This window comes from Molothrus aeneus, chromosome Z (assembly GCF_037042795.1).
Source record: "Molothrus aeneus isolate 106 chromosome Z, BPBGC_Maene_1.0, whole genome shotgun sequence".
In the NCBI taxonomy this organism is placed as follows: domain Eukaryota; kingdom Metazoa; phylum Chordata; class Aves; order Passeriformes; family Icteridae; genus Molothrus; species Molothrus aeneus.
The window spans coordinates 30,938,329-30,950,960 of record NC_089680.1 but is presented as its reverse complement, the minus strand read 5'-3'; the positions used below and the strand labels follow the sequence as shown (position 1 = coordinate 30,950,960).

The 12,632-nt window shown below is 42.7% G+C and overlaps 1 protein-coding gene across 1 annotated transcript; it reads left to right on the top strand.

The window, feature by feature from the left end:
- The first annotated feature begins 2,979 nt into the window (after positions 1 to 2,979).
- GCNT4 (glucosaminyl (N-acetyl) transferase 4) lies at positions 2,980 to 12,336 on the top strand. The gene is made up of 3 exons (XM_066569627.1): positions 2,980 to 3,058; positions 9,310 to 9,372; positions 10,792 to 12,336. The coding sequence occupies exon 3, from the start codon at positions 10,793 to 10,795 to the stop codon at positions 12,158 to 12,160; it is 1,368 nt and encodes a 455-aa protein (XP_066425724.1). The 5' UTR covers positions 2,980 to 3,058; positions 9,310 to 9,372; position 10,792; the 3' UTR covers positions 12,161 to 12,336.
- Positions 12,337 to 12,632: the final 296 nt, after the last annotated feature.

The window sequence follows — 12,632 nt, the reverse complement described above, 5'->3', positions numbered from 1 at the left end:
TTGCTGCTGATGTGGAGGTGATTAACAGGAAAGAGCGGCTTGCTTCTTTCAGCCAGAGAATTACAACAGTCAAGTGACACTGGGAGGCAGAAGATTGAAAACAAGTACAAGACAGTGGGTTTTTACACTATACTCAAGTGAGCTGCAGTGTGTTACCCCCCCCACCCCCACACTCCCTGGTGTCTGCGAGTCGGAAAGCTTATGTAGGTCCAAAAATGACTGGATGAAAGAATTCGAAATTTCATAAGAAACAGACATTTGTAACCTGTCTTTGAAATCTGCAAAGCTGTAAGGAAATGGATCTGGAAAGGACATGTGGAGAAGATGTTAAAGAGTATTCATTTTTTCTCCTGTTTCCAAGCATCAGCTCTTGACTACTATGAGACAACATCTTGGGCTGGATGGGCTCCATGGATATGATGTGGTTGTTCTTTCATGCACATAGCTTTTCTGAGATGATCATAGAAAGGGAAGTGAAATGCTACAACATTTGTACAACTGTGGTTTCTGGTTTTGTACATCTGATAGTGTTGGGTTTTGGCCCAGTTCCCATGTATTTTTCTGTATGCTGCCCAGCTGTAAAGGCATTTAAAGATTACCAGCAAACCTGGCTAATGCATTTTGACATATGTGTAGTATAAATTAGTAATTCCTAAGGATTATAACTTTCTGAAAAGCAGTAATGGTGATAAGGAGTACATTCAAGTTTCAGTTGCTTGGGTTGGCACCTCTGTGTGTTATTACACTGGGTATTCAGACCCCCAAGAAAGGGATCCATACACTGAAAACTGCATATGTACCAGGTTCTGTAAGTTTTGTGGTTCTTAACCTATACTATGCCTGCTATTTTATGGCCTAATATGTGCAAATTATTCTAGTCAGTCAACAGGCTGGCTGTGACCATCCTATAAAGGCCTTGCTGAGAGACAGGAGACTGTATCTGAAATGAGTAGTCCAGGTAAGTTCAGAGGAATTAAGCTTAAAGCATTTACGTGGCAGTTACAGCTACAGAGTCATCAGGAGTCATATGGTGACTCCAGCTTTTGAGGTCTTCCAAGAAATATTGATAAAGGAACTAAGAAATGTACCAGATGAGTCATAAAAAGCTCATTTCTGCAACGTAAACAGCGGGGTGCTGAATCCAGCAAGGGAGTACATTTTGCGTAATTGTCAACAAGTCAAGCCTCATCAGGCTCTCCCTGAAACACTCGAGGAAGGCTTCGCCAGGGTTTGCAGTGTGACCAGGCACGAGGCGGAGATCACTCTGCTTTTAGTACAAGATAGACAACTGTGAAGAAAGAGGAGGTCTTTAATTGCCCCAACCGATAAAGGCAGGTGAGGGGGTAGATACCAGCCTGTCAGAGATCCACCCATCTTCCTGCAACAGGCTCTGTTGTTATACCCAACTGCTGCATGGCTTGTCTGGTGGGTCAAGTAGCTAGCCCATGGCCTGTGCAGGATTCCCTGGGGCCGGTCAAAGACCTTTTCCTTTTGAATTGACTGTGGAGTGTAGTTGGCCTGTGTGTGTTTTTGTGGTGCATTGTTGTTTGCTGGGGGAGGTCTTTCTTCATGCTTGATTTCCCAGCAGGGACAAATCAGCATCCTAAATCTTACTCAAAAGATGCATAGCTGTCTGCAGACCTCTTTCAGTTTTGCATGTGCTGGGAGCTTTTGTCTCACAGAAAATGTCCCATTTTCTTAACTTTTTTAAAATCAATTTATAACACATTATATATTTGACCATGGTACCCTCCCATCATACAGAAAAGAGGTAAAGTTGACCCAGCTACTGTCTTGCCACATTGCATCTTATACAAACAGAGTGTGCCAATATTAAGTATTAATATTCCATATGAAGGAATCTGGATACTGATATTTCTGTATAATTTTGCAATGATGGGGACAATGAGCTAAGGCAGGACTGGAGGAGCCCTTGAATCTGTGACACCCAGAGCCCTGTTGGGGCTTATGACACTCAGGCTTGTGACACTTCAGTCACAAAAGTGCAGTTTATAATTCTGTATCATCTGGCAGACTGGTGATGAAGAGGAGGCTGGTGTGTGTATTTTGGTCAAAAGTGGATGGAGAGGAGGACAATGCTACATATGCCTTAGGAATACTGCTGCAGTGCTTTCCTTGAGGGAAAATATGATGATAGTTGTTTGTGGTATACACAAATAGTACAGTGTTTAATTCCTCAAATTTCTTTGTAAGCATAACACAGAGAAAAGTTAGGTATAATAGCCCAGAAATTTATTTCTTGCCTTGGAGACTTTGTATACCATATGAAGTACTTATGTGTAGGTGAACTTGCTATGCAAGCCATCATATCTAAAGAGAATTTCACGAAGAATCATGAGGACTGTGGGTCTCATAACAGTGGCCCAAACTTCTGGCCTTAGCTTAGTGTCAGAGCTATTTTATTTGTGGAGGGAGCAAGGCCTCTCACACCTGGAGTATTGGTACCTGAAGTATTACATGCATCTCAGACTTGGTGAGGCTTTTGACAGACTCCTTCTGTCCCAGTGCTTTTCTGCCTCTCCCCAAGTCCTCTTTACTCTGCTGGAGAAGGAAATTAGGTTGCTTTGATGTGATCTCTTCTTTTTATGGTGTTCCTTTCTCCCTGCCTTCTTGGTGCTTAGAAATGCTATGTGAGTAAACAAGAATAAATGCTTCTTATACAGATAATGCCTTCCACGGCTTAATAACAATAAAACCTTCCCAGCTAACCAGCTAAAAAGCAGAGGCTTATTAGTTCAGAACTGCAGCCATAGCCACCCCTGGGACTTAACACACCAAGCCTCCATGTTCACTATTTTTCAGCTAACATTTTACACTTTTCTTTTTTAATTTGTGCAAGAAATAATGTCATCCCTACTGCTTCTGAATGTCCGACTTCATACGCACGTGAAGCACTGATACTGGTGGAGGCTGCTGGCAGTGGCAGGATGGAGCAGACACTAGGACTTGGTTTGCCCACTGATCTGGCAGTACCCATATTGATCTCCAGAGACAGAGCATCCTAAAGAGGAGAAGAGACCGCAGCAAAGTCCAGGAGGTAGGTCTGCAGCTCTCTCTGATGAGGTCTTACTGATGTGACAAGCTGTGACTTTGCAGGGTGAAATGACTTAGAGAGGGTGATTTACAGTGGGGCTCGGCAGAGAAGAGTCTGCAGACAGCTTGGTGGTAGGGTGAAGGAAATGGAGAAGTATTTTGAGCTGTTAATGGGAGCTTTTCTGCAGTGCCATGCAGTTTCTCCTGTTTCCCTGTCTGACAGGAAATTTCCACCCTCTTTTACAGTGCTTCTCCCTGCCAATGAACACAAATTCTGTCCCTTTGGGTTTAATTTTTATGTTATTCAATAGTTTAAAGGTTAACCCTCTCTCCACTGTAGTACTATGCTTTAAACTCCCATATGAAATGGAAAAAAGCTGTTAAACTCTAGATTGCCACAAATTAGAAGGGACTAAACTCTATTTGTTGGAGTATGTATTTGTTAGTGGGATTTTGTTTATTTGTTTTCTGGACTCCTGCCTTTGTAGTACATGATGTACTTGGCATGCATGGAAACCCCATGTCACAAAGTCAGAGAATTGAAATTCTCAATGTATAAGCATCAGGCTTGGGAATTTTGATGACTGACTATCTCTGTGCCTTCTGAACACTTTCCTGCTTTAAGAGTGCTGCAAATCCTCTGACTGGCATCACACAGTAGTATGGGATGCTGAGGGATTTGCTGAGAGACTTTTCAGGCCTCCAGTAAAAGAGCTTTTGTGAAAAGTTTCTGTTAAGCAGTTCAGATTAGTTGGGGTTGCAGAGGAATTACATTCTCTCTTGTGCTGCTTGCATGACCCTGCAGAAGTTGCTTGCCTCTTTTCCTGGCCAAAGAGCTGAGACATTGACTTTCCTTACCTTGACATATCTCTGGGACACAAACATGCTGAAATTGATGCAAGATATTTTACTGAAACTGTGAGGATTGCCACTGGAGGCAGCTGGAAAGGAGAATCCAGCCTTTTCTAAAGAGCATACAGAGAGCTGGAACTGAGTGGCTGGACTGGCCAGAGCAGCTTCTTGGCTTTTCTCCGTTGCATCTGAGTACCACTCTGGGATGGAGGAGCTGCTGGGGTATTCCTGGCAGAGGATCAGGGTTATGTGTGATACTGCTACCCCTGGAATTCCTCACATTAGAGGTGCAACAAGGCTGTGCCATTGCAAGCAGGGTTGGCAGAGCTGGCACTTATGGTGCAAAAGCTGGGCTTTTTCGTTGCTTCTCTTTGTTGTTCCAGGGATGCTTTGTCCAGCCCATCTCACAGTTCATGTTTTGGGATGAATTGTTGATCCTTTGCAGTTCCTGGTATCTTTCCACCAGCTGCAGAGTGCATCAGATGCTTAGTCTGGGCAAGGTGCATAGTAGAGCAACTAGGATGCAGAACAGGTTGTCTGCTGTTTTTTTTTTCAAGCCCAAATCTAGAAGTAGTCTGGGTAGATTCACCACATTAAGTTCTGCTTCCTAACATTAAGTATGACTAGATGTTATGTGACAACCTCAAGCAGTCTAGTGGAAATGTTCCTACCCATGGTGGGGGATTTGGACTAGATGACATTTAAAAGTCCCCTTGCAAGCCATGTATTTCTATGTTTCTATAATTCCATGAAACAACATATGATGGTCTATAGTTTCTCAGTAAGAGTGATAGTTTAAACATGATTTTACCCTGAAGGAATGGAGGTATATTTTGTAAAAAATGTTATTCCCAATGAATTAATATATGTGCTCACACGTGGTTCTTCAATTTTGACCACCACATCTCATAATGTAGAGTTTTACCTAACTGCTGTGTTCTTCTTCAATTTAAAACAACAGCAGTTCCTATTTTTTTTTCCTGTGTGTTTATGGGGAGGTGGATAAGGCTTCTCTCCCCTTTCTGTATATGTGGTCTTCTTCCCTCCATGGAAAAGATGCTGGACAGGTATGAGGTGTCCAACACTACCTTGATATGCAGTTCCCTAGTGGGCCCACAAGAATTTCTTTGCATAGCACTGAGATGATGCACAGTTAATAAGGTTCACTTTTCACTAATTTGGTAAATACAGGGAAAATTCTGTTGGGCACACTCAAAACCAATTTAAACCTTGCCTACACTGGTTGGTATTGTTTCCACAGCATCTTAGGTATTCAATGTTATGGAACTATTAATAATAAAAACTAAGTAATAGAGGAATCAGAAGCTTCAATTTTGCAATTACCTTGATACTCAATATGTGATAGTGCACAGTGGCCTTAGCCAGAGTATTTAGATCAGAATGCAGAAAAAGTTACAGAGCACTCAGGTGAAACAGCAGAATATTTTTTCAGGTAGGCAGATCATCACTCCTTCTTAGGGTCTGCCTTGGAGGCCAGAAGTCCCACTGTTGCTTTTACAAATTTTTACAGAAAAGAACATTTTTTTTAGTTATTAAAAGATAAAAATGAAGAAACAAACATTGTTCTAATTTATCCTAATTTTGATGAAAATACCCTAATCTGTAAAACAAGCCAAAAGGTGGATTGCTGCCCTCTGTAATACTTCATTCTCATTCAAAATGGAATTTCTTTTAGAACTCAGTTCAGTTCAAACAGAAAACAGTGAAACAGAAAGTATTTCTATTGAGTTTGTAAGACATACATTGACTTGAGGCAATGTGCATGTGTTTTGGGGGTGCCAATCACATGCAAAATCGTTCAGTTATTCACATGATTCAGAGAGCAGCATGTTCAGGGTTTTCCAGCCTGGTTGCATCTGATGTTAGCAGCACACCTTACCCTTGCCTAACATTTTTAAACTTCATTATCACAGAAGACACACTTAGAGCCTTGCTGTCAATCAGAAGAGTTGCAATTAATGCCTGAGGTTCATGACTGGAAGCTTTTAGCTGGGTCACTTCCCAGCTACCACATTCATGAAGTCAGAGTCCTCCCATGTGAAGCCTGAGGACATGGGGAGAGGATTTCCTCCCTTTTCTGACAACTTCACCCATTTTCATTTTGGAATTGAATCCTGAGCAGATTCAGAAACATTTGACACAGTAGCTGTTGCAGGTGAGGTCATGGTCTTTGTGAGGCTGAACTGTTGTTGGTCTCGAGGGATGGATGCTTTACCTTCATCCATCTTCTCTGAATGTGAGCAGCCCTTGTGAAGGGAGAGACAATTCCTCTACTTTTTTTTTTTTTTTTTTGCATTACTAGTGCTAGTGATAAGGGAAATGCAGATTTTTTGACATAATAAACTGATAATGGATCTGTTAATCAGATACAAGCGGATGTGTTTGTTTTTGGCACCCATGGAGAAGGTAAAATCTGTGAGGTTTATTAATAGGATGGTGCAGAGGCAGGAGAAGAGGACTTCTCTGGGAGCCCAGGTTCATGAAAGGGCTAGTGGAAGCCCTTGGAAGCTCGCTGGAACCCAGGGAGTATCTGGATAGAAGTCTTACACTGTGTGAAGACCTGGGGCTCCTCCCCTCCTCAAGTCCTGGAACAAGCAAATGTACCTCAGGAGTCTTCTCACATGTAGAAAAGACAAGTAACATATTTTGCAGAACAAAGCCAGATGTCAATGCCAAGCTCATAATATAAGATCATAATATAAAATCTTGATACAAAAGATGGAACCTTGCATGTGTATTCTATGGCATCCCCTAAGGAAAAAGCTTTTGTGGGCAAGATAACCAGAGTTATCATCTGGTCAGTGCTACCCAAGCTAGGTGCTTTGGACAGCAGTAGGCTGCTGTTCTCATCTGCCTTGTTCATTCATTCTGTGCTCCTCTGGAGAGAACGGTGTGTACAGTACAGCTCCATGTCTGAGTAGGGCTTTGAGTCTGCAGTGGTAAAAATAAAGTTTTTCAGATGAGTCAAAACCTGATGAGGTGTGTGATGGCACCTATCTCTTCTATCCCAAGAGATTTAATCCCTCAGTTTCCCACTGTTCATCAAGAAATTGCAGGTTTTGCTGAAATTACCTTTATACTGATAAATGATTTAGAAGGGAAACAAAGGTGATGGAGGGTTCAGAAAGTAAGTCATATGAGGAGTGGCTGAGGAGCTGGAGTTTTTTTAGTGTGGAGAAGAGGAGGCTCAGGGGAGACCTTACAGCTGTCTACAACAACCTGAAAGAAGGTTGTAGCAAGATGGGGGTCAGCCTCTTCTCCCAGACAACGAGCAACAGGATGAGAAATGGCCTTAAGTTGTACCAGGAAAGGTTCAGGTTGGATATGAGGAAGAATTCCTTCATGGCAAGAGGGATGACCCTGATAACTCCAGTGCCTGGTTAAGTTATGGAGAAGATTATTCTGGGAGTTATTGAAAAACCCCTGAAAGAAAATGCAATCATTGGTCATAGCCAGCATGGCTTCATACCGGGAGGTTCCTGCTTGACAAACTAATTCCCTTTTATGACAAGGTAGCTCACCTTGTTGATGATGTGATCTTTTTTTTATTTCAGTAAAGCTTCTGATGCTGTCTCTCACAGGATCCTTCTGGATATGTCATGCAGTGGGTCAGACACACAAGGTTAAGTGCATGGGGTGACATCAGGCTGGTGACATGTCACCTGTGGTTCCTGGGGTTCCACAGTGCTCCATCTTAGGGCCAGTGCTCCTCAACATCTTCACTAATGACTTGGATACAGAACTCAAGATAAACTCAAAGATATAAACTGGGACACTAAACTGGGAGGAGCTGTTGAAGGCAGAGAGGTCCTGCAGAGACATCTCAACTGATTAGAGAGCTAGGCAATCACCAATCATATGAAGTTTAACAAAAACAGGTGCTGGATTCTGCATCTGGGACAGGGCAAGCCTGGATGTATGGACAGACTGGGATGCGGAAGGCTGGGACACCAGCCCTGTGGAAGCAGACCAGTGGGTCCTGGTCAATGGCAAGTTGAACATGGTCAGCAGTGCCCTGGCAGCCAGGAGGGCCACCCGTGTCCTGGGGGCATCAGGGACAGCATGGCCAGCTGGGCAAGAGAGGGGATTGTCCTGCTGTGCTCTGCACTGGGGCAGCCTCACCTCCAGTGCTGGGGGCAGCTCTGGGCGCCACAGTGTAAGAGAGATACAAAACTATAGGGGAGGAGGAGGGGTCGCAAGGATGGTGAAGGATCTGAACAGGAAGCCATATGAGGAGCAGCTGAGGTCCCCTGGTCTATTAAGCCCAAAGGAGACTGAGGGGAGCCCTCACAGTGACCTACAAGTTCCTTGAGAGGGAAAGCAGACGGACAGGCACTGATTTCTTCTCAGTGGCAAGACTCGAGGGAGCAGTCTGAAGTTTTGTTGGGGGAAGTTTAAGTTAAGTATAAGGAAAAGAGTCTTCACCCAGAGGGTGGCTGGGCTCTGGAGGAAGCCCCCCAGGGAAGGGTCACAGAGCACCAGCCTGACACAGTTCAGTACTCCCATGGTCCAGAGGTGGAGAATGCTCTCAGGTACATGATGTGACTCTTGGGGTGCTGGGCCAGGAGTTGTAGTTCACTGATTCTTGGGGGCCCCTTCCAACTCAGGACCATTCTAAGATTCTATGACTTTGTTTGGTTTCATAGTAACAGAATGTTTGGCACTGGGCAGAAGCTGGCCAGGGCTGACACAGATAGAGAGGTTAGGGAGAAGTTTGGAATGTGTTGGATTTTTCCCCTCCTTTTTCTTTGTCCAGACTCGCCTTTTTGAAGGAGAGAATAAGAGACAATTCACTCCTTGATTTAGGCAATCCCTGTTCAGGCAGGGGCGGTAGGTGCTGTCCTTGCTAGCCAGGGGGACACTGGGCAGAGGCTTGGGGTGGGCTTCACAGAAAGGCCACACCACATAGGTCTTCTCCCTCCAAAGAAAAAAGCCAGGGCATGTTACCTGTTTCCGCCTCTACAGGGCTTTTTTTTTTTCATATGACTGAAAACCTGCCTTTGGTTAGGAGCAGTTTTTAAAAGTGATTTTTTCCAGGATCACAGATACATAAAGGAGGTAGGTAAAGGGGAAACCCAGATTAGACATTGGGCTGGGATTAATTTGAAGAAGAGATGAAGTAAAGCACCTGCTTGCTGTGGGGGAATATGGGATTTTGGCTTCATAGGGATATGAATGTCTCACTTCATTTTGAAGATGATGAGGCAGTGCAACAGGTTGTCCAGAGAAGCTGTGGATTCCCTATCCCTGGAATTATTCAAGCCTAGGAGAAGGTTCCCTGCTCATGGCAGAGATTTTGGAATGAGATTATCTTTAAGGTCCCTTCCAACTCAAACTATTCAATGATTCTATGAGATCTGTTTTTTTCTCTTTCTTTTTTAGCATACCTGGAAGCTGTTTCTAAAACCTACTGAGAGTTGCTGAGCTTTGGTTTCTACGAAATAGGTATGTGTTGGCTGACCCTGGTCTGTACCTGGCAACCCCCAGGAGATAACATTTCCTTCTTTCTGTTGCCCTAGAAGAGAAATATTAAGGATAAAGATGCACAGGGAGAGGCAAAGTCAAGGGAGAAGAGACAAATGAAAAAGCTCTGCCTTGACAAGCTGCAATTTGAATGTAGCTACAGCTTGCAAGACCTGACATCAAAGGGAATGCCAAAGATGCCCAAGTTAGTCTTGCAATATATTTGAATGCACATCTCAGTATTTCATTTTACATACATATGTGAGATGTTCAGGCATCTAAGCCAGATCTGCTGCCCCCACCATTTTCTTGGCTCTAGAAGCACTCTGAAAAGTTTCTATTCAAAAGAAAACAGTGGAAGCTGTTCAATTTAAAAACAAAGCAGAGCTTAGTTTAAGCTAAGTGGAGCTAAGTTTACTGGTGCACTTGTTATGTGATTCTGGTCTAATTTTAATTTGGGAAACAATGCTGATTACACTCAGCCAGTAAAGCAAAGATATGTGGAAGAGGATCTCTGTGTTTAGCTTTTATTGTGGTAATGACTCAGTTGTTAATGTGCTACACAGGAATTTTTTTAAATAACATGCTGTATAAAAAGGGGCCATATGTGTTTTTGTGGTCACATCCAAGGTTGTGTCACATGGCAGAGAGCAGGACAGATGCACTATTCCTTACTACTGCACCCGTTTTGCCTTCAGAAGGGTACTTCCTTTATATGTTCATACCAGTGGATGAAAGTGCTAGGTATTTATCCACCTCTGTCTTCATGGCAAGTTAGAAGTATTTTCCAGAAGGAATCTGAAGAGACAAAGGAGACTTTGGGCTTGTCAGATCTTGTTGGCACAGGATAGGAAGGAAATTCATTTTCTCTTGACCATCTTTAAGAGCCAGCTCCAGTGTTTGTGATAATGAGAATGCAATGTTTCAATACTAAAACTTTCGGTTTCATGCTTTTTCAAAAAACCAATACTAACATCTACCATTAGGCACACATTCTTTGCAGACTTACAAGACATCTCTTTGCTGCTCCCATTAAACGCCTTGTAGTTACTCAGGAAAATAAACAATCTTTCCTACTCACATGGATGACTGTAATGTTTGTGGCTCATTAGAAATTTTAAAAAGATTTCAAAAAAAAAACAGTGGGAGTCTTGTTCTGATATTCTTACTTGACTGGAAATCATCTGGTTTATTGCCTTCATTTAGCTAATTCAGGGGAATGAAATTTTAAACTTATGATTAGGAAGAAACTAAAGATTACCAGTGGCCTTCCTAATAAGGTGGTATTTATGCTGTAGACAGACTGGTGTGCACTTATCTTTCTTAGAGGTTGGAATGGTCTCTGATGATTTCAGAGATGATTTTTCATTTAAAGTAATACTATGTCTTTATTTCTTGCAGAATGAAGAGACACAAGTGGTCCTACAAATGTCCCTCACGAAGGAAGATCTTGATTCTGTGTGTTACTGGGTGGCTGATTGCACTGCTGAAGCTTCTCCATGTCGAAAGACACTTTTTTCCCTCTAGAGGCATTTACTTAGTTGAGCACTTCTTGAGCACTTCTTCTTATGTTAGAAACAGATATTCATACCCTAGAAATGAGTTCCAGTATGAAATTAATTGTTCATCTATATATGAACAAGATCCTCATGAAATTGGCAAGAGTTTAGAAATAAGAAGAAAAGAAATAGTTGATTTAGCTGATGAAGATGTTGTAGCAATGACAAGTGACTGTCATGTGTATCGTTCACTTAGGAAATACCAGCTAAAACCTGTTTCTCCAGAGGAGGAGAGTTTTCCAATTGCCTATTCTTTGGTTGTTCACAAAGATGCAGCAATGGTAGAAAGGCTCATACATTCATTGTACAGTCGTCAAAATATTTACTGCATCCATTATGATCAAAAAGCAGCAAAAAGTTTCAAATCTGCTTTGAACAGTCTAGCTAAATGTTTCCCAAATATTTTCATTGCATCAAAATTGGAGACAGTGGACTACGCACATATTTCACGTCTGCAAGCAGATTTCAATTGTTTGTCTGATTTGATGGACTCTCCAGTTCCTTGGAAGTATGTTATCAATTTGTGTGGCCAAGATTTCCCTTTGAGATCAAATTTTGAACTGGTCGCTGAACTGAAGAAACTTGGTGGAGGAAACATGCTGGAAACTTCAAAGCCAAGCAGTAGCAAAAGAGAACGATTTACTTATCACTATGAACTTATGAAAGTGCCTTATGAATACATGCAGATGCCTGTAAAAACCAATATTTCCAAGAATCCACCACCTCATGATATTGAGATATTTGTAGGCAGTGCCTATTTTGTTTTAAGCCGAGAATTTATTCAATATACCCTTGAAAGCTCACTTGCAAAAGATTTTTTTGAGTGGTCAAGGGACACATACTCTCCAGATGAACATTTCTGGGCCACTCTTGTACGTGTCCCCGGGGTCCCTGGGGAAGTTCCAAGGTCATCCCAGGATGTAACAGACTTACAAAGCAAAACTCGTCTGGTGAAATGGAATTATCTTGAAGACTATTTGTATCCTCCATGCACTGGTACCCACCTTCGCAGTGTCTGCATCTATGGGGCTGGAGAATTAAGGTGGCTTCTGAATTACGGACACTGGTTTGCCAACAAGATTGACTCCAAAGTAGATCCTGTCCTGGTAAAGTGCTTGGCAGAAAAGGTGGCAGAACGACAGAAGGAGTGGGTACATTTGTCCTCTGATGAGCACTTTCTGCACTTAAGTTCTACGAATGCCTTGACATAGCAGTGCTGTGTTCTCTGCTGTCCCTGCTGTGTGCAGAGCACCTGCAGTCCTGCTGCCTTGACCTGCTGCAGGATGGCAGTGAGGAAAAAGTCCATTCTGGATAACGCCCTGGGCCCTGCAGAGCCAGGTGCCTGGCTAGTTATTTATGTAAAGTAATTTCTCGCTGATTAACTGTTTTGCCACATTAAACTGTAATTATCTTCAGGGTGATTCTGAGATGGTGAAGTTTGCCTTTGGAGGCTCTTGTACTCTCTGTCCCAGTGGAGTATTTCAGAAATGTATTTTACTTCAAGTGTGTTTGTATCTTTTATGAGAAACTTCAGCACTTCTGTCTGCCTCTCCTCCTTTCCTTCACTTTTGCTTTTATTAAAGGAATAAAGGGAAGACCTCTGTATCTGCTACCTCAGGAAAACTGAAAGTGCCCATCTCACAGCAAAAACCAAGAGATCAGCAGGAACACCAAATGAGCCAT

What these genes read in the sequence shown, in the direction of transcription:
- GCNT4 (XM_066569627.1), top strand. Translation starts at nt 10,793, where the DNA reads ATGAAGAGACACAAGTGGTCCTACAAATGTCCCTCACGAAGGAAGATC.